Source organism: Anastrepha obliqua, chromosome 3, assembly GCF_027943255.1.
Source record: "Anastrepha obliqua isolate idAnaObli1 chromosome 3, idAnaObli1_1.0, whole genome shotgun sequence".
NCBI lineage: Eukaryota > Metazoa > Arthropoda > Insecta > Diptera > Tephritidae > Anastrepha > Anastrepha obliqua.
Genome location: NC_072894.1, coordinates 3,650,748 through 3,674,011, shown reverse-complemented (window position 1 = coordinate 3,674,011; position 23,264 = coordinate 3,650,748). Strand labels below are relative to the sequence as shown.

The window sequence follows — 23,264 nt, the reverse complement described above, 5'->3', positions numbered from 1 at the left end:
CCAAAATGTATTCTTCTTCAGTAGTATATTAGTGGCCCTTATTATGAGCAACATTCGATCTTCGACTGTAGTCGAAAGTGCTGTTCGAACGAATTTTCATTTGGCATTATGGTGCTCATTCGTTGAAGAATAGGACTATTGTGAATTTCGATCGCTCGACGCATTTACAATAGATTATTTTTTGCTCAGCTGATACAGCAAATCAAAATAAAAGAAAAACCGATCGTGTTGAAATTCTTTGCTAACAACAATTTTAAAAGTTAAAAAAAGTATTTTTTGTGAAAATGAGTACAACGGAGTTGTGATTCGACGATTCATCGGACGATGAAAGATTAGTGGAACTAGCTAGAAGTAGAAAGTTGAGGGGCGCATCCAACCCCCTAGAAATGGCTTCCACCTATATAAATGCGAAAAATCCAGGAGCTACTCATGACTCCATGGCTTTCAAGATGTCGCCATTGAAAGCGCATTTAGAAGAGCAACATCTCAATGGCCGTCGCAATACTTGGCTCCTCGGTATGTAATAAACACCAATTGAAGCTCCGTTTTTAATAATTTTTATCTGCCTCAGGTGATGCTGGATACGCTCTATAACCTTATTTAATGACGCCGTTCAGAAACTCAGAAGTGTCTCCACAAAGGACATACAAAAAACAACATGCTAAAGCGAGAAGTATCATTGAGAAAACAATTGGAGTCCAGAAAAATCGATTTAGATGTTTGTTGCAGGCAAGAGCTCTTCACTATTCTCCAAAAAAAGCAACACAAATTACCCTCAATGATGATGCTGAAGATATTGAAGTGGAGTCAAATAACGGAGAAGCAGAAAACATAAGAAATGAAATTCTTAGAATATTATAGAAAAATCTAAAAAGTATTACATAAAAACCTTTACGCCACAGTTTCTGTTTTATTTTTGTTATAAATTTTCTGTATTCAATTATTCGTCATTCGAAAAAAATATCGTCATATGAATTCAAAAAAGCCCTAAGTTACAAAAAATTCAAAATCGACTTTTTAGTTGATTTTCATGCACCGTATCATTATACATGTTCCTTTAAAATTTTATAATCCAACAACCAATAATGACGTTGGTATAAACAAAATTCGAAAAGCCGGTGACGGTGACGGTGAATAAAACATTTTCATTTTAAAAGGTTTTTTGCTTCTCTCGTAAAATTTTTAAAATGTAACTTAGGGCTTTTTTGATTTCATGTGACGATATGTATTTCAGCCCATACCTGCCAAGAGAAAATAAAAATGTATTTCCATAAACGTCAAAAAAAAAAAACATTATTAACCTTAATACATTTTGGTGCCGTTCTAACTGGTGGTCCCAAGCAATTCAGCTCCGTTGTAAATTCCTCCCATTTTTTTGCTGCTTGAACTTTGGCGCAAATCCCTTTTGCGAATTGTGGATTCTCTTCCATTAATGCAACTAGCCTTTCTAATTGCTGTTTGGTACTCACGACTTTCGACCTGCATAAAATTAACAAAATTAGTATATGTATATTTATTATTTGGTTACTAAAAAACCATAAATAATCGCAAACAACTTACATTTTAACTAATTTTCCCACAATACGCTACACAATCGAATGCAAAATTGCATTCGACTCTAAATTCGGTAAACAAAGAAAATTTCGATGGGGTTGCACCGCTCATAATACCAAATTGACATTCGATTTTTCGATCTTCGACAACCAGCGAATATCGAAGATCGAATCTAACTCATAATAGGGGCCAGTATGCATGCGCATATTCGACCCAAAAATCATTTTAAAGCTCGCACTCATAAAACAATACTTAAAGGTAATGCATGATGTCTAATTTTCGAAAGTATAGAAACTTGAAAAACTAGAAATTAATACTGTTTTTGTTGTACCACAAAACGTGGGGGAGAGGGCGCCAGGTTTATTCATGTTCCAAAAGACAAAATGAAAAGAAAAGATTGGGTAAAATCGTGCGACACTTCATTGAAACTAGTAAAGAAGGATAATAGAGCTCATTGTTGCGCCTTCCGAATGCCGTGTCGTAAGAACCTATGAATAGACAAACAAACGGAAGTGGAATTACTTGTTTGGGAAGAGGAAGAGTAGGCGAAAGCAATGGAAACAACCAAATACAAGAAAGTATACGCACACACACACTTTCTTGTCACCCAAACAAATTGCGTTTCGAGGCTCTATATTAATTTGTGCTTTCACAATTTAACGCACGGCAGTCCGTTTTCATTACTTTATTTAGTTTATATCGCACAAACCACAATATTATGAAGCCATTCACAAATTTTCACAAACATGTAATTTTTCCTCCTTTTATTTGGCTTGGTCGTTTGTTTTGTATTGGAAAGGGAGTTGACCTCAGACTTGTTAAAGTTGTGTAAAATAAAGTAACTGTGTGGACAAAGCGCCACCTATGGGACTCAATTCGCCTTGTGCGTGCATCACTTTTTTGATTTTGAGAAATGAATCCCAACTATCTTAATGCGAATATTTAGTAAATTACACATTAAGACACAGAGTAGTACGTGTGCCATTAAGGGAGAGCGCCGCTGTGATTTTTCAAAAAAATTGTTTTTTTTATTTTTGGATTTTCTTAAAGTAGATAATATATATTCAAAAATATGTAAAAAAAATTTAACTTTAAATCTTCAAAATTGACGAAGTTATACCCAATACAATAAGTGCAGGTAGTGAGTTACAACGGCCAATGAAACTTTAAACGCGTTTTTCTCAAAACGGCTTTTCTGAACACGGTGGCCTAGATTTCTCGAAGACTTATGAACCGATTTTAAGTTTTTTTTTAATTTTTGTACATAGCCGTTTTTTAAAATTCCAAAAATTAATATTTTTTCAAGCCTTTCGAAAACAAACTCATTTTTCAAACCTGCACCATTTTCTCAAAAAAAAAAAAATTAAAAAAAAATCCGCCACGTACGACGATAGCCATTGATGTATGTACATACATATGTATTAAGATTTTTTTTGGTTTTTTGCTTTCAGATGAGTTTTCATCGCTGCAGCTGTATCGTGGTCACCAGGTTGCAAAAGGTTGTTTTTTAGAATAATGCACTGTGTCCATAAAACGGTTGTGTTTATTTGATAGTTGCGTTTTGGAGCGTTGCGTTTTGATTGTATTCAATGGTATTCCATTCGTAAAATTTTCAAATACAGGGTGGCTGATGAAAGCCGCTACCAAAAAAAATTGAATAACTTTTTTTCTTTTTAAGTTATCTGTTCCATTTTTGTTTTAATTTGCAGATTGATCTTTAAAATTTATTAAAATGGATAACTGGGACACGCAAACAAGAATTTGGATAGTCCGCCGCTATCACGCACTGGAGTCCGTAGTTTTGGTACAGAGAGAGTACAGGCGGATGTTTGGCGGCGATCCCCCGAGCAGATGGACCATAATGAGACTGGTGAATAATTTTGCTGAGCAAGGAACAGTCGCAAGAAGGCCTTATCATCGAAACCCATCAGTTCGGACGGAGGAAACGATCGCTGCTGTAGCTGCAGCTATACAAAGCAATCCAAGGGTTTCAACAAGAAGCTTATCTGCTCAACTTGGTGTCAGCCGACAGTCTTTGCAAACAATAATGCACAAATATTTAGACTTATTTCCTTACAAAATTCAAATGGTTAACAAACTGAATGCAGCAGACTTGCCGATTCGCTTGGAATTTTGCCAGAAGATCCTGCAAATGGTGGAAGAAGACCAAAACATGTTAAACTGCCTTTTCATGTCTGATGAGGCCCATTTCGATTTAAACGGCAATGTGAACAAACAAAATTGTCGAATATGGAGTACTTCTAACCCACAGATACTCCACGAGACGGAATTGCATCCTCTTCGCGTGACAGTGTGGTGTGCGGTTTCTTCACGCTGTATTGTCGGGCCTTATTTTTTTGAAGAAAATGGTCACACCGTTACGGTTACTGGAGACCGTTATTTGAAAATGCTGAAAGATTTTTTCTATTCAGAACTACGCCGAAAGAGAATTCCTTTCAACTCTGTGTGGTTTCAACAAGATGGGGCAACGTCTCACATAGCCCAGACTGTTATGACAGAGTTCGGACGAAAATTTCCCAATAAACTGATTTCAAGAAACTCCGAATTCCGTTGGCCCCCCAGGTCGCCTGACCTTACTGCACCTGACTTTTTCTTGTGGGGTTTATGTAAACAAGATGTTTATAAAACAAAGCCAACAAATTTGGATGAACTAAAACAATCCATTCGGGCAACAATTGCGGCTATTCCTGTCGCAACTCTCAAAGCAGCAATGAACAACTTTTTACTAAGATGCCGCACTTGTGTCAACGAGCATGGGGGACATTTAAATTCAATTATTTTTAAAACTAGTTAAGCTACATTTAATAAAATTTAATGACCTTCAACTTGAAAAAAAAATAAATGAATTCCATACACTAAAAAAAAAGTTATTTGAGTTTCTTAATGTAGCGAAATTCATCAGCCACCCTGTATAATATTTGTATGCAAACCTTTAAGTTTTAACTCCTCTATTACCTGAGGTGAATTTTTGGAAAAAATACTTTTAGAAAATATTTTGAAAAGTTAATCTTATTTACATAAAACTAATATATTGGAGACATTTTCAAATCGATCCAATATAATAAATTTTACAACTTCGGTTTACAATTGCAGTTTTTGCAACTTTTTTGATGAGTTAGCCTAACGTACATATGTTTCTAGTATACCAGGTGGCGCAAAATTGAGCATCTAATTTTGTTTTTGAATGACCTTTTTACTAAATAAAACCAAAAAAAAATTATTTTTAGTGATGGCAGTTTTTATTTTGACCTTTACGCGCTCCAGTGTAAAATATGACTGACGTACGACCTCATTTGCAACAATTATAAATATTCCGATAGGGTGATTATTTTTGCGCCAACTTGTACAATCCAATCCGTTGCTCGAGTCGCAAGACGGCCCCGAATTCATCAGCCACCCACAAAGCGAATATTGACTGCATTCCGCATAGAATTTAATGCATTGCATGACAGTATTCCAAGCTAAGCAATTCACTTTTTCATTCACAAACATATGTACACATACGTATGTATGATATGTAGAAATCAAAATTTTTCAGTTTAATTTATTACTGAAACTTTCTGAAAAACCATAGTCCGCCGCATTGATTGTATCATCAGACGCCTGGACGTGCGGCCCGACAGCTCAGTGCTAATTTTTTTACGCGAAATTCCCCATTTTACAATTGTCCGTAAATCAATTAATATCACATGAGCGCTATAAATAAATAAATATTTCGACAAGAATCGCAGCAGTGTATTAACCACCTGCACACACACTCACTCACGCACACTGGCGTTTTTCACTTGCTTTCAGTCGCGCTTATCGCTTTGTGTTGGCGCTTAAATTGCGAACTATTTTTGTACGCATGTGAAACAAAAATAACAAATCGCGCCTATTGCTTAAGGCGACATTAATTGGAGTTTAGATTGACGCGCCGACGTTGGTGCTTGTCCCACCTGCACGTGATCAATACCATTTCGACTTCGTACAGCCCCATAAACGCCTCTGCGCTCGCGAGCTTATCTTTCGCAATGTGCCGTAGCCGTTGATTTTTGGTTTTTATGGAATCACCGTCTTTTTGTCATTCTTTGCTTTTGTTTTCTTTCATTTGTGTAGAACTACAGACTACACACATACATGAATACTTGCATAGTTTGGACGTTGAGGTAACGAAGGAACGAAGAAAGTAATCAGTCGCCGTAGCTCAATGCAAACAATGAAACTGAAACGATTCAATTGAGGAATGCTCGTGCGCTGTATTAACATTTTGTTTACACTTTATTGAAGTGGAGAAGCTCGTAAATTCGTGGATTTATATTTTAGCGCAATTTATGACAAAATGCACACGTTGCGAGTTAAGCTTTGTAGCGGCGCCGCCGATGCCACGCGCATCCGGTATCACCTGAGCGGTAGTCACACAGTCAAAGCCCCTCGGTTGACCCTACCTGCCGACACCCTAATTTTTAATAATTTTTCTTTTTTCATTAACGTACAAATTTATACACATTTTGTTGTACGAGTAACGAGTGTGACTTTGTTTAGGAATTTTTGTTTAGGAATTTTTGTTTTGTTTTAACTCTTTCCGGGGCGCTGGTATAAAATTTATACCACTTATTTAAACATTTCCCTGCATTTTATGCGCATTGGTATAATTCTTTTAGCACTTAATTTACAAATTTAAGCTTATATTTTCTAAAAAAATATAAAAAGTGTTTGAAAGAGAGAAATATGTACTTATGTTTTTTATGCGCAAAATGAGTGGAATATTGAAGTATTAAAGTGTTACTCAGAATTTATCATATTTTGTAAATAAAAGCACGTGCATCATCGGTTTCCTACAATTTTAATAAAATAAAGTGTTTATGAATTAATTACTCAGCCAGTGCCATAAAAATAATCAAAATACTTAGTGTGGAAAGTGTTTAAAGTTCCTGGTACAAGAAGTATACCACCGCGCGGTGCAGAACTTAAGTTCCACTAGCTGATTTAAGAAGAAACCGTGAACTGCTTGGGCCACCCAAGTGGAGTAAGCAAAATTCTATGGAACCGTTAGTAGTATTTGCTGGCGAGATGCAGGGGCCTACTGATGTTATCGAAAGCATGCCATCACACGACAATTTTCAGTTCAATTGTAACTCCAGCTGTGGTTGAGCATATAGTATTCCAAACTAATTTGTATGCCCAGCAATCTGGTAAGTCATACATTCCAGCAAGTGTGTCAGAAATATATGCATTTATTGGAATCAACTTTTTTATGGGAATAAAGCATCAGGCTAGTTATCGAGATTACTGGTCATTTCGCCCAGAACTGAACGATAGCTATATATCCAAAATAATGCCCGAACAGATTTGACTGGATTTTAAGCAATTTGCATTTGAACGACTCTTCTATAATGCCAAAAAGAGGATCACCATCATTCAACAAACTCTACAAAGTTCAACCATATTTGGATATGCTGCAAGAACGCTTCAAACTGTGCTTCAATCCTGGCGAGTATCAATCAATGATAAGATTCAAAGGTAATTTTTAAGATACGTTGGTATTTGTATTTTACAGATCAACTTTGATATACCGAAGAAGCCAATAAAAAGAGGGTTCAAAACTTGGATGTTGTGTGACCGCACCGGTTATGTCCATCGGTTCGAGATATACCTATACGGGTAAAAAAGGAGATCTAGTCGAAAAAAACTTGTAGAACGGGTCGTTCTCGGCTTAACTACTGATATTGGGGGGAAACACCATAAAGTGTTTTTCGATAATTTTTTCACTTCGTTCAACTTGATTCTTGAACTGAAAAACCAGTTGATAAATGGCTGCGGAACAGTGCGAACTAATCGAAAATATCTTCCTACCGATATTAGACCTGGTAAGCAGTTAAAACGGGGCGACTATGATTGGCAAATTAGTGATTCTGGTATACTCTTTATGAAGTGGATTGAAGGTTACAGCTTTATCTAACTTTCATGATCCAAGTAAATTTGTAAAGGTACAACAACGCCAAGGCGATGGTTTCTAAAAGTATAGGGTACCACTTACCCCTTAAGGACTTCAAACTTGATTTGATTTCAATACTATGCAGTTCAGCCTCACCACCTACTCTTGGAACCAAAAATAAAATGCAAGCTAGAGGCCGCATAAAGAAAAACAAACCGTACGTAGATCCAAGCCTACGATCCTCGTCATCTCACCAACCAGTCAGAACAAACTTACGTAGATGTGCGTACTGCAGCACAACAAACCGCCAAAGAAGGACTCAGTGGATCTGCTGAACTTGTAATGTGCCACTTTGCCTCAGCAAAATAAAAACTTGTTTCAATGAGTTTCATAAATAATCCTCGCATTCTATGCGCGATGGTATAAAAATTGTACCACATCTTTGTACAAAATCCTGCAAGGCGAAATATTTTTTTTTACGTTTTCTTCATTAAATGTCTTGAATAAATGAAATAAAAAAATCTTTGTGTTTAATTTTTAGCGATTTTTTTCAGTGCGCCGGAAAGAGTTAAAGTAATTATTTTTAATGTTATTCATATTTTTAATGTATTTGTTATAGACTTCCTTTATCTAGAAACTAGTATTAACACCGATAGCAATACCAGCCTTGAAATCCAACGCAGAATCTCTCTTGCCAACAAGTGCTACTTTGGACTAGATAGGCAATTGAGTAGTAAACTCCTCTCTTGACGAACAAAACACTCGGGCTCTCATCATGCCTTCCTAACGTATGGTGCAGAAGCTTGGATGATGATACTATGCGATGAGGCGGCCCTTGGAGTGTTTGAGAGAAAGATTCTGTGGAAGATTTTTGGATCTTTGCACTTTGGCGACGGCCTGTATCGTAGGCGATGGAACGATGAGCTGTATGAGCCTTACGACGACATAGGCATAGGGCAGCGAATAAAGATCCAGCGGTTCGATGTCGTGCTGTCTAAATGGGTACAAACGCTCCGCTCTGAAAGTATTCGATACGGTACCAGCTGATGGTAGCAGAGGAAGAAGGCCTCCTTTGCTTTGGAAAGGACTTGGAGAAGCACTTGGCTTCACTTCGTGTGTCCAACTGGCACCACTACTAAATCCAGTAAGTCAAACTTTGCACCAACTTTCCCACATGCATGCCTCTAATTTTTTTACTTAACTTATCCCCACAGTAAGGATTCAAACAGTTGTATGTCTACATAAAACTCTGTAAGTTTAACTTGCGTTGTGTCCTACTTTTTAAAATGATTTCCAAACGTAGTTGTTGATTTGGCGAATTTTTCTGAAATCACAAAAAAAAAAAAAACAAAAATGCTGCTAAAACAGACAACAAAAAGAAAACTAGCTTCAAATGAAATACTTTGCTCAAACTATAGATTTATTTGTGGTGCTCTCATTTACATTCGTAGTTATCAGAAAACGAATCAGCATTGGCCGGTGGAGCTTTCACTCAGCGCTTACCTGCACCGCCACCGGCTTGTCCGTTTGCACCGGCCCCAGCACCGACGCTGAATCCAGCCCCAGTTTCACCGCCAGCACCTCCGCCACCTGCACCACCGCCTACGCTAGCACCCATGCTCATCCCTGCACCAACACCCCCGCGCGCCCCACCGCCTGGTCCACCACCTCCTCCCTGAGCATTTGCGCAGTTGGCAGCCTGAAAATAGGAATCGTAAGAAACAAAATATTTTTTTGGGTGTATTATTTTTATGTCCGTATACTCACTATTAGCACCAGGATCACGCAGAATATAACCAAGTTGTGCTTCATATTCAGTCGCCAGTAAAGAATTGATTTTATGAACTGTTTGGTCTCCTACCCGCTGCGCTCTATTTATACCACACGCGTGCACATATCCATGTATGCATGGGTATGTGCATGAGAAAACTACCAGATTGCTATCCTAAATTTCGGTGTTCGAATGGTGTTGCATGTCCCATTTGACATACAATTAAATAAGCCATTGCCCGGTGATAAATTGGATCAAATGCAAGTTCAATTGTTCCAGGCGTTTCAATATTTATTAAATTATTACTTAATGACTTCAATGCTATCGTAAGGTGTTATCGACGCGTAATTAATGTAATTGAATAGAAAATAGTTAATTAATTGCTTTATTTGTTGACGTGCAACTTGCCTGTGTTACGAACACGAACTGGCTTTTGGTGATGCGCAAATGTCAACGATTTTATATCAGCCAAATTGTTGCTGGCATTTGTTTAATTTATGATCAATACACAATAACTTATCTGTCTTCCTCGAACTATAAAAATTAAGTGAAATGTCTGCTTTTTTGGTGATCACTTGGTGAAAGTGGAAAATTTCGTGGGAATGCTTTTGCTTACAATGACCAACTGCATCGACTTTAAAAATGTTAAAAATTATTACATACATATATGTACATACAGTGTATCACAAATAAGCTTCCGCATAGCGAAATTATGTTCGAACTAGTATATTTTTTTAATAACGAAAATATTGAAATTGGGTTTCATAAAGTAACAACAAAAACATTATTGAATACAAAAGTGCAACAAAGCTGAATATATTTCCAAAAATAAATGTTTAAATCCTACACTCCTTCGGTTTTATGTTAAAACGCGTTAAAAAGGTACGTTTCCACTAACATTAGTAGCCACATGACCCCCGCCCATCCAATGCGCAGTTGGCAGCCTGAAAATAGGAATCGTAAGAAACAAAATATTTTTTTTGGTGTATTATTTTTATGTCCGTATACTCACTATTAGCACCAGGATCACGCATAATATAACCAAGTTGTGCTTCATATTCAGTCGCCAGTAAAGAATTGATTTTATGAACTGTTTGGTCTCCTACCCGCTGCGCTCTATTTATACCACACGCGTGCACATATCCATGTATGCATGGGTATGTGCATGAGAAAACTACATGACCCCCGCCCATCCAATACATTTTAGCTAAACGAACGCCTAGCGTAGTGAGAAGTTTTTGCATTCATCCGAAGTAACTTTATGCCAAGTTGCACAATTAATTCGTTGAGGCTTAGATGTGCTTATTTATAAAATAAATAAATAAATAAAAATAAATTAGCGCACAAACTTCTGTTAAGTTTTTGGCTGAGCTCCCCAGATATGTATATGTGGGGTGCGTCTTGATGTTGTTCTACAAATGGAGCGGTCTACAGTTTTAAGCCGATTCCGAACGCCTGATATTTTTTAAGAGAAGCCTTTTCATGGTAGAAATACTCGCACACTTGGAGGTTTGCCATTGCTTGCCGAGGGGCGACTGATTAGAAAAACGTTTTCTTTATTTTGATGTTTCACGGATATTCGGACCTACATCTTCCGAATGGCAGTCACGCACCAACGCATTCGGCTACGAATAGCGCATTTATGAAACGGGCAGATTTAATATTGCCCCAGCGTTTTCAATAGGTGATAGGTGTGAACTTTCTAGTGTCATTTCAAATGTCTATTTTCCTTCCTCTAAGAATTTAATTTTTTTTCTGTAAGATCAAAGACGGCACTCGGGAAATTGGCATCCAGAGAATACTTAAATTATGGAGGGAACTCTTAAATAGTGACAAATGTGAGAAGATCCCGATACACCTATCGCTGATAACAGGACTGTCGTTCCGCTAAGCGACCATGACGAGGCGAGAATGGCGAAAACGGGACTAAAGAACAACAGCCGCGAGAGCTGACGGACTGCCCACTGAGCTATTCAAACACGGCGACGAGGAGCTAGTAAGGCGCATGCATCAGCTCCTATGCAAAATATGGTCGGACGAAAGAATGCCTGCCGATTGGAATTTAAGTCTGCTCTACCCAATTCATGAGAAGGTTGAACCTGTAATCTGCCTGAGGTACCACGGGATTAGTCTTCGAAGTACGGCGTATATAGTTCTAGCGCTCTTGTAGATTTAAAAACCGCATTCGACAGGACGGAAAGGAGTTGCCTGCATACATATACATATGTATGCCGCGATGTGTGAATTTGGTATCCCCGCAACACTAATACGACTTTGCAAGATGATGTTGTTCTATACCAGCCTAGTAAAATTTGGCTGGTTACTGTTTATTTAGTAAACAAATTAAGCTCAATAGATCGAGACTGCACCTTTAGTGGTTGGGTATCTGTTAAAGTAAGCAATCAGCATTCAGCAACAAGTATAAAATTTAAGTTAAGTGCCATTCTCCTACTTCTTTCGTTGACATACCTTGGAATAGATATAGAAATTAATAACTCGCTTCCTTGTGATACTTTCAGGTACCATTCTGCTGACAAAAACAGTTCAAAATCGTATCAAGATCCATATTTCCATTCCTATTGTATCTACTATAGGATTACGAAGGTACAGCTTTATTGCGCTACACTTTACAGCATTACTTCTGAGCAAAATTTGACCCCATCCAAACCTCAAGATGGTTCATATCAAAAAAATCACACAAAAGTTCAACAGATACATTTCCGGTCCTTATCTATAAACAATGCTGAAGTGCCCTAAATTATTTTACGTTACAGTAACACTGGTGCTTATCAATTTGCAAATGCATCATCGATCATTGTTCGCTGAGAGGTGACATCGTCACCGATACTGCCACCAACTCACCTCATTTCCATGGGCATTCGCAAATCGAAATCGCCAAAAATGGCCCATACGAAACCAATTTGTCTTCCACAATAGACGCAGTGTGCAGAGAGTACGTGGAAGGGGTTTTTATTTGGTATATCTTCTTAATTTTATATTTACGCTTAGCGTTGTGACTCTTTTATAGACATATATTACATTCATGTATGTATGTATATATTCTCTACATATGTATATGCATATGCGTATATATGTATATGTGACTATTTTTGTACTCAAATTCACCTGCAGTAATTACCAAATAAACAAACTACGATTGTGTATCTGTCAAATAAGCTTTTATGATAATGGTGCGGGACTAAATTTAACTACATTAAGGCGCAGAAAACCCAGCACATCCCTGCTGGAAAAATCTGAGCTCGTGAAAAAAATTTCTGTTTCAGACCCAGTTACGGGAATAGCGGCATACGCCTTCAGAGTGTTGCAGCCGCATCCTGAGACCGACGGGTACAGCCTTCACACAGATTACGACCGTAAAGCTAAATACACACCAGGCAACCGTTGAAGCAACGGTTGCAGCAACGTGTTGCCTTTGCTTAAGAAACACGTTGCAACCGTTGCTTAAATCTCAGTATTGTGTATAACTGTGGTGCAGGAAAGGTACAAGCGGAAGATACGTAAAATTAAATTTTTTAAATGATCGACGAAATGCGTAAAATTACTTCTCTTATTATAATTGACGAACTTTTGTACGAAAATGAGGAAGAAGAGATGCAACAAAAGAAGAGAAAAAAAATCTGGTCCAAAAATTGGCTTTTAAAAAAATCGAATTTTCGAACGAGAGGCTGCTGAAAGAACTGAAGGAAAATGAGCCAGCGGCCAAAATAACGAAACAAGATACCATAATGAGAGAGGCAATATCAGCAGAAATTAGACTGGCAATAACTTTGCGGTATCTTGCAACAGGAAACGCTTTTGCGGACTTGAAATTTTTATCAATTTTATTGTGTTCATTTTTTAATTGTTCGTATGCTTTTTTTCTAAAATTTTTATTTTTATATTTTTCACTACTTATATCCCACAGCTCTCTCAAATTTTTATATTCGTTAATAAAATTAACATAATTTTCATTATTTTCAATTGCCATTTTTTCCTTTTTCACTTTATTTTAATCCGCACGAACCTTCTTCTTTGCTTGTGTTCAACGAACTGAACGAGTAAAAGCAGTAAACAATGATACACACGAAGCAACGGTTGCAGCAACCTATCCCAAAAATCAAATTTATTTGATATTTCAGGCAACGTTCGCAGCAACACGAAAATCATTTGGCAACACAGCTACACACGAGGCAACGGTTGCTTCAACATGGCCGAGTTGCTGCAACGGTTGCCTGGTGTGTATTTAGCTTAACATCGTGCCGCAATTACAGCCCTGCATCTGTAAAGTTGCTAGTTCGAGTTGAGCGGGAGAAAAAGGGGTTCCTGTTTTGTTCGTGTACCACAAAGGAATGAAATTACAGTTAATTTTTAATAAAATAAAAATTATAAAATTTACAAATCGCAAAAATTGTAAAAGAAGTAATGGCAAGCATAAATTTTTATTATCCTTTTAAAATTCTGTAAATAAAGGGTTTTCTAATAGCAGCTGTTATTTAAATATATAAAAGGCTATCAAGAGCTGATTAACGATTTCTAATGACCGAAATTGGATGGTACTTATCTGAACAACGTTTATTTGCAACAAGACGTGCCACACAAGCAACGAAACCATTGATCTTTTGCGGGAAAAGTTTCCGGACCGTGTTATCTCTCACAGAGGTGATCACAATTGGCCAACGAAATCTTGTGATTTAACCCCTTGTGACTTTTTTCTTTGGGGCCACGTGAAAGAGAAGATCTACGCCAACAGCCCAGTGACGATTCAAGACCACAAAGATGTAATTCGAGAGGCTATCGAGGACATAGGGCAGCCACTTTACAATTCGGTTATGGAAAATTTCATGAAAAGGATATTGTCCTGTAAGCGTGGTCGTGGTGGTCATTTGCCTGATGTTATTTTCCACTATTAACGGCATACCTTCCTCTTTATAATGAAATAAACATCCCATCATTTATATTAAAAAATAGCATTTTTCATATCAAAATAACACCTCTTATTGGAAAATCCTGTATAAATTATTTTTAATTTCGATTAGTACTAAATGTTTGACGTTTTAGGGTTTTTTCACAAAAATTCAGGTATTTTGAGTTTAGATGCGCGTAGAATTTTAAACTTTACTGATTTCACATGTGAGTAGTCGGTAACGAGTCCCCGTTGGACGTTTTGTATCACATTTTTGTCAAACCTATCTCAAGTTCAAACCCACCGTGAGGAAACATATTATGAATTAGATACAGTCTTCGTTACCAGAATAAATTTTACAGTATGTCAACTCGTTTTATCGAGAAAAGGAAGCAGAATGTTCACGATATGATCTATCGAATTGAGTAGTAGGTACTTCCAAACTGTCGCAAAGAGTACTCAACTTCTATATATAGAAACATATTTCAATTGAGTTCTCCCAAGAATCCGTGTCCTCGTTTGCTTCTTAGTTTTCCGCTGCATCACAGTGTCACGGAGCCCAGTATCTCACACGGAAAAGATGAGCAATGCGCACTAGTCATGATTCTAATAGGTCTATGGATAAGTTCGTGCGGTTTTACAACAGATGGCGTAACTTGATTATTATTCCATCGATCCACATTTCCAAACATTCATTGGAGAGCTACTGTCGTAAGGCACAAACGTCAGTATAAGTTTTTTATTTGAAGCGTAAACAACAATATTTTTACCACACTTGAAAATGTCGAATTTCGTGCCAAATAATGTGTTTTTGCGGGGAATTCTTTAATATGAAGAAAAAAGCAGCCGAAAGTCATCGTATCTTGGTGGAAGTTTATGGTGAGCATGCTCTAGCTGAGCGAACGTGCCAGAAGTGGTTTGCACGCTTTAAAAGTGGTGATTTTGGCTTGGAAGACGAAGAACGCGAGGGTGCGCCGCCAAAGTTCATGGATACCGAATTGGAGGAATTGCTCGATCAAGATCCGGCTCAAACGCAAGAAGAGGTTGCAAAAACTTTGGGAGTTGATCAATCAACCATTTCCAAACGTTTAAAAGCCATAGGAATGATCCGAAATTCAAATTTCGAAAAAAAACCGCACGAACTTATTCATAGACCTATTACATAAATTCTCTATAACCGCAAAAGCTCTGACCTAATGAATTTCCCAGCCGGGATTTCATTTTTATGACGACTGCAACTTTTGATACAGCCGCAAGTGCGCATTTTCGACTCCTCCATTAAATAACTATGTTTTCCTAATTTTTTATTTGTTTGCACTGTACTCCGTCGCACTTACAATACCCACAATCAGCAGACACTTGCTAACACAATGCAATCAGTAATCAGTAATGAATGAGGGCGCTGTTTACGATTGAATTACAATGCTTCTCCTATTTACGTAGTTATAAGCAACTGACAGATGATAGGCCGCTCGCGCTCCAAAATCAAGCCCTGCCATAGATAAATCTATTACGTCGTTGAGATCGTAAAAAAATATTAAATACCTTCGTGTCTATATTTACTTTTCGTGGTTGCGGCGTTATGGGGCGGTCTGCCGCACTGTGCTTAGGCGAGCGCTTCAGGCCAGCCGCTTACACATGAAATCTTCCATTATTCCATTACATTTTGCCTATCAGTGTCGGTGGCGTAGTTATGAATGAAATGCCAAACAATTAAAACTTACACCGCTTCTAATATTGTACGAGTAATTTTGTTTTGAATTTGCTGGCGTTCTTTCGGTATTCATTCATACATACACAGACAGGCCGACAGGGGTGATTGGTCTTTAGTTTCAATGATTATTTAGGAAATTGTGCGCAATAAAAAATTTAGTACATATGTACATACATACATACCTATTTTCATACACGTGTGACATATTTACCAATTCGACAATTTTAGTTCAAGCTACTTTACTTCAATGAGCGAAGTGGTTCGATACTGCCTTGAAATAATAAATTCTTTGTAAGGCAAGAATGAACTCAAAGTTTTGTCACGGCCATCCCTCTAGTAAATAAATATTTATATAGCTTTAATAATTTATATCCGCTGTGAGGACTGTACCCACGGTCTTCGGATTTCTAATCGTTAAGTTCGCATAGGCGGGTACGCCAAGTGATTGATAACTCCTCATTACGTGGCCGTCCCTTGATAATGGCGGGTACACACATTAATGCGCACGAGCTGCGTGGACGACTGCTTTTTTCATTATTTACTTCTTAATTTCAATTATTTTTTATGAAAATATAGTTCATACTACAGCAAAAACCATATAAAACAAAGAATTCGGCAAATTTTCATCAACATTTCATAAGTTTTATTCAGCATTTTTCAAAAAATCTCAAGTATGCAATTTTATAGCTCACAAAAATTATAAAGATAAAGTACTCGTAGAAGTTTCAAGTAGGTCAAAATCACACTGGTTTTTATAAGTTTTTTTGCTCGCGGTCTTTTGCATTTTCGCCATGTAACGTCTATTCCGCATTTTTTTATATGGAAGAAAACACCCAATACCGCCAGCATAAAAAATTATCAAAAATCAACGCAATTCTTGAACCACTAGAAACTTGAAACAAATTCAATAATCTATAAAACTGCATTCCCGAAATTTTTCTAAGCATTCCGAGTAAGAGTTGGAAATTTTGATGAAAATTTGGCGAATTTTTACAAATTTTATACAAAGTTCGAAACCTTGCTTTAGATGGTTCTTGTATTGGTGAGAACTATTATATATTTTTATAAAAAAAAAAAGTGATGGGCTCTGTCTTTTCACGCTCATTCATTTCTTCATTTTTAATTTCCATGTGCATTTCTGCTAGTCCGGTAAAATTAGTCCAAAACGTAAGGGTGAAGCTACTAAAATTCATAACAAGCTGAAAATGGATGAAATTGTTCAAAATACATATATCTATACTAATATTATAAAGAGGAAAACTTTGTTTGTTTGTTTGGTTGTAATGAATAGGCTCAAAAACTACTGGACCGATTTTAAATATTCTTTCACCATTCGAAAGCTACATCATCCACGAGTAACATGGATCATATTTTATTTTGGAAATAGGGCTCGAGATATAGGTCAAAACGTGGACCCGGGTAACCTTCGGATGTGTATGTACAATATGGGTATCAAATGGAAGCTGTTGGTGAATGCTTTAGTCCAGAGTATTTTTCATGCCGCTCCGTGACTAGGGTCTCGCGATAGAGACCAAAACGTGGACCCTAGAATGTGTTTGTACAATATGGATATCAAATTGAAGCTGTTGGTGAATGCTTTAGTACAGAGTATTTTTCATGCCGCTCCGTGACTGGGCTCTCGAGATATAGGTCAAAACGTGGACCCGGGTAACCTTCGGATGTATTTGTACAATATCGGTATCAAATGAAAGCTGTTGATAAGTGCTTTAATACGGGGTAATTTTCATACCTATTGATGACTAGGGTCTGGAAATATATGCCAAAACGTGGACCCGCCGTGCCTTTGCACCGAATTAAACCAAACTTACACACATTGTTAAGGAGGTATTGAAGATGGTTTCCGTATAGTTTGGATACCTATTGGTAGATAGGGTCTTGAGATATAGGTCAAAACGTGAACCCGGGTAACCTTCGGATGTATTTGTACAATATGGGTATCAAATGGAAGCTGTTGGTGAATGCTTTAGTTCAGAGTATTTCCATCCGCTCCATGACTAGGGTCTCAAATGAGAGCTGTTGATAAGTGCTTTAATACGGGATAATTTTCATACCTATTGATGACTAGGGTCTCGAAATATATGCCAAAACGTGGACCCGCCGTGTCTTTGAACCGAATTAAACCAAACTTACACACATTGTTAAGTAGGTATTGAAGATGATTTCCGTATAGTTTGAATACCTATTGGTAGATAGGGTCTCGAGATATAGGTCAAAACGTGGACCCGGGTAACCTTCGGACGTGTATGTACAATATGGGTATCAAATGAAACCTGTTGCTGAATGCTTTAGTACAGAGTATTTTTCATGCCGCTCCGTGACTGGGGTCTCGAGATATAGGTCAAAACGTGGACCCGGGTAACCTTTGGTTGTGTATGTACAATATGGGTATCAAATGAAAGCTGTTGATAAGTGCTTTAATACGGGGTAATTTTCATACCTATTGATGACTAGGGTCTCGAAATATATGCAAAGCGTGGACCCGCCGTGTCTTTGCACCGAATTAAACCAAACTTACACACATTGTTAAGTAAGAATTGAAAATGGGTTTCGTAAAGTTTGGTTGTTATTCGGAGCACTGGCAACGGGTACAGCGTTCTTTTCAGCCAGCCATAATGTTGCTTACTTTTTTAACGCTTGGGGCGGAACTGAACTGTCAAATTGACAGTGTGAGTTACAATGTGTCAATATTTCTTTCTGATTTGGATGCCATAAGGAAAAAACGTAAGTGCAACATGTAAAAATTGTTTGTGAATTTTTGTGGAGTGGATTTTGGAACAGTGAATAATTTCTTACGAAATTTGAGAATTTAATGTGGAATCCGAATGAAATTATGTGTTCATGGAAAAAAAATTTCTTTTCGTTTTTTTTTTTTTCGAAAAATATAAATGGATAATGGTTAAAAAAGCTCCAATGCTTAATAAAACATATAAATTGAAACGAAAAATTCATGGATGATCAGGAGAAAAGACGATTGTTTCTTAGTTATTTATTTGCGTTGATTTGAAATTTAAAAACAATCTTCTTTTTTTCCGATTTTCAATTTATATTTTATATTTACTCAAAAGGAAATAGAAAAACAAAAAATATTGTTTATGCCAAAGCGCTTGAATAAAGAATAAAGAAATAAATAATATGAAAATCATATATTTTCTGTTCTAAACCATATCTATTCTATTTTAGTGTGCCCAGCGAAGGGGGCCGGGTTCGCTAGTTTTTGATAAATACGTCATATTTGATGGATATAATGATTGCACGACGAATATTAAAGCAGCAGAACAACGTCGTCGAACTCTAGCAACATCTTCATCCTCCGATATTTTGTTTGATGAACTTATGACAGTTCCTACCAGTCAACAAAAATTTCTTGGGAATACTCGCAACAAGTCTCGGTTTATTTCAATGCTGATAGAAAAGTTTATTGCTGAAAATATATCAGTTAAACTAGCTCATAATGACGCTGACGTATTGATTATTGAAACAGCAATAGAGCAATTTAGTTGGACGAAAACAACTATTGTTGTTGGTGAAGATGTAGACTTACTCGTATTACTCACTGCTCGAACTCCAGCTGAAAAAACAATGTTCTTCTTAAAACCAGGTAAAGCTCAAAGTCAGTCGGAAATGCATTCATCTAAAAGTTTATCAACTTTTGTAAAGTGACAAAATCACGTATTATTTTTACACGCAATAGCTGGCTGTGGCACAACATCTGCATTTTACAGGAGAGGTAAAACGCCTGTCTTTAAAATGTTTGAAAAGCAAGATTTAGTTCAATGTGCTGAAGTTTTCAAAAAAATTGAGTCAACCCCACAAGAAGTTATCACCAGCGGAATTTTTTTTTCCTCTCTGTATGTACGGAGCGCGTAAGAAACTACCTGCTTAGATAAATATCGATATGCATGTTTTGTTAAGAATACTCGAAATAAAAAACAAGTGCAATTAACTTGCCTTCCTCCAACGTCTGTCGCTGTTCATCCATACCTTTTACGGGTGTATAACCAAGTTAAAATATGGCTTGGTAATCAGCTAGACCCAACAGATTGGGGTTGGAGGTTGGTCGATAATGCATTAGAACCGATTCAGACTTTACTGCCACCTGCACCAGAGAAAATACTAAACACGATTTTTTGGAACTGTGTGCCAAATGTGGTTGCAAAAAAGTGGGTCTGTATTGTTCTCTGGCGTGCACAAATTGTCAAGGCCGATCGTGTTCTAATGTTGAATCCCCAACAGTTGTTGACGCAATTTACTTGCAGACAGGATGAAGGACTGAATATATGACTGTAACCCGGAATAATACATTTTTTTTCTACGATTTTTTAATTTTAATTCCGTTTTAAATTCGGAAAATCCATTTTTTACTTCCGTTTTTTTTGTTTTAATCACAACAGACCCGTGGAATAGGCCTACTGGGGAAACCACCATTTTAGTAGCTTCGAATGTCGAAATTGACCGGACTATGCCATGCAAAAGCTACTTATAAACAAGAACGGAAGAGCTAAATCGGTTCTGACTGAACTCTTTAGACCCGAGTACATTTTAGTAAAATGTAATTTAGTCTGTTAGTTAATTTTGGAATCAAACAATGTCTTATGCCATGTATTTTTCCTAATATTGATTAAACCCGCGCCTAAATTCAATTTTATTAAAATGGGCGCTGGCATACACAGATGGACAAAAGTCACCGTCATTTAGTATCTAGAAGATTATAATATCTCCCGTGCCCAGAATATAATGGAAACATAAAAAGTAGCATATTTAACAAAAACTATGATTTATTTAATTTCTATTTCAATTTAAATATCTTTCTCTTACTAGCCCATTTTTGGAAAAATGAAAAATAAAATATTTTTGTCACTTTTTTGGAGGACAAAATTCACCGTCACGTTAGCTCGGCTTGCCTTTTAAAATAATTTTAACCAAAATTTAAGCCAATCTGGCTCCTTTTTTCAGTGAATTCGTTTAGTATGGTAGCTTTAAGACTGATCTGTATACATTTTGTAACGGTACTTAATTAAAAAATGTTCGGCCCGGATCGAATTTCGAATTCAGTCTTTTAGCCAGTTATAGATGACCGTTTGATGCTTGAAAAGTGGCTTCTTTTAAATCAGGAAAGTGTTAAACAAAGCAATTATCTATAGGTAAATATGCATAGAACAATTATTTTGCTTTAGAAACTCTTCAGCTCTGAATGGGTTTATTTAAACATTCCGATAATTGGGGCGGCAAATATGGAACATGCGAATAAGCAAATAAACAAACAAGCAGTTAATCAAACTGCTATGTCATGAACCGAGCTTCGTGCAAATCTAAAAATACGCCAACAAAGCCGAAACTAAAAATAGCAAAGGCACAATGGAAAGGCACGGGAGATATTGAGCGGACGGCGCTGATTAGCTACTTACGATAAATATTTAACACAAAAGCGTTTGGAGGGGTAAGGCCGAATGCTTCCACTGGAATTCTGAATGAATGGTTATGAAAGGAAGCAAGTATATCAGTGCAAATACAAGTACATACGTGTGTCTGTAAGTATGTATGTAGGTACATACATACAATTGTACTCATATTAAAACCACTGCAGCATTTCGAGACATTGTGAAATACAATTTTTTTGGTTTGTAGAGCTATATTATCTACTTTTATGCTTTCATTATTCAACCTGAAAACTTGCATACATAGCACATACTTAGATATATGTACATTTGTATGTATTTATGTACTCGTATATGTATGTATAGAAATATATTTGCGGACGAGTGAGTCGTCAGTTAATTATCACCTAAATTCAAAAACAAACAGGCATGTGAAGAGATGTCAAAATAAACAGTGATTAACAAATGCCTTTGGTAGGGGCGCAAATACTTGTAGAGAAACGACGTATAGCCGTAGATACATACACGTGTACATACATACGTATGTATGAATGTAAATACTTTCATGCTAGGCAGAGGAAAATTTGTGTGCCATTTATTGGAAAATTAGGTAACATTCCACGAGTCAAAAAGACTTCAACAAAAAAAAATCGACAATGCCAATGTCCGATACACCCAACTCTCCTATTACAAGACCTTTTTTACACGAGCTTGAAATAATACGGCCACTAATGCATTTCTTTGCACAAGTTCTTCGTTCTTTCATGAATCTCAAAACAAAAGATGATTTTCTAAACAAAACATAATTCCTAAAAGAATGCCTTATTAAGTAAAATTTTTTCGCGATATAGCAATAAGTATATTTTAGAACTAACCAAGTCTATCCGTGCATTAAACTTTCAACGTAATCTTTCTACAAGTGGCGCAAAATTAAGCCCCCAATTTTGTTTTGAATAATTTTTTTACTGAATAAAAAAAGTCGTTTTGAGTGATGGACATCTTTATTTTGCTAAAACACTAATTTTAATTTTTTTGTACAGTAATAAAAATGAGTTGTTTTTGTTTAATAAATACTTACGTAAAACGGACTTCAATATTACTTCTTTTGCGCGGTTTTTTGGGAAAATATTTAGAGATTTTTCAACTTACCCGACTTTGTGAAGTTGTGGAACTTATCCCTAAATTTACGTTATGTCGCATGTACGAGCATTTTTTACACGTTTTTGTTTGCATGCAATTCTAAGAAATGTATCTGTCACGTAAAACAAAGTTGTATGTATAATAAGTACGCGGGGTTATCGGGAAAGTCATCCTAGGTACTTAAGTTCATTATTATTTAGAAATTTCTAATTAGTCTGTTTAAATGTCGTGAAGTCCAAAATTTAATCGATTTCGTCATGTTCGATTTTAAAAATTATAAAAAAGGTTTGTTTTTGTTTGTATGCGTGATTTTTTTAATGAACGGTGTGCCAATTAATAAAACTCATCACTAAAATTTAAGTCAATCCATGACAAGTAAAAGTGGCTGTTTGATAAATTTTTGAATTTAGTTTTTTTCACTAAGTCCTTCCTACTTCACATAATTAAAAGAAACATTTTTTGCATGGAAATTACTCTGCAAGTTATTTTGAAAACTCCCCTGGTAGTCGAACATAAGGACACATCGATTCCAAGCAGTATTTGATTAGTACCTTGGTGGACTAATCAGAAATGGCCTACATAGCAATGCTCTTCAGTATCTAGGACGACTTTCCCCGTAAAAATTTCTGATCCCATCAGATCTTAGGCATCACGCTTGATTTTGATCAACCTGAAGTCCTTAGAAAGTAAAAGATGAATTTTCGCCCTCTCGTTTGTTTTCAATGTTATCAAAGGTGCCATTGATTGTCCCTTTCTGCCTCAACGTAGTAATTTTCTTACACCTCCCAAAATTCTTCGTAACGCTCTTTCATTCTATTTAAAGTTCAATACAAATTATGCTCGCAATG

The 23,264-nt window shown here is 36.7% G+C and overlaps 1 protein-coding gene across 1 annotated transcript; it reads right to left on the bottom strand.

The window, feature by feature from the left end:
* Positions 1-8,904: 8,904 nt before the first annotated feature.
* On the bottom strand, positions 8,905-9,323 carry LOC129243036 (uncharacterized). Its single transcript, XM_054880088.1, has 2 exons — positions 9,260-9,323; positions 8,905-9,191 (listed from the first exon to the last, which is right to left on the bottom strand). Exons 1-2 carry the CDS (start codon positions 9,302-9,304, stop codon positions 8,985-8,987), a joined length of 252 nt encoding a protein of 83 aa, XP_054736063.1. The 5' UTR covers positions 9,305-9,323; the 3' UTR covers positions 8,905-8,984.
* Positions 9,324-23,264: the final 13,941 nt, after the last annotated feature.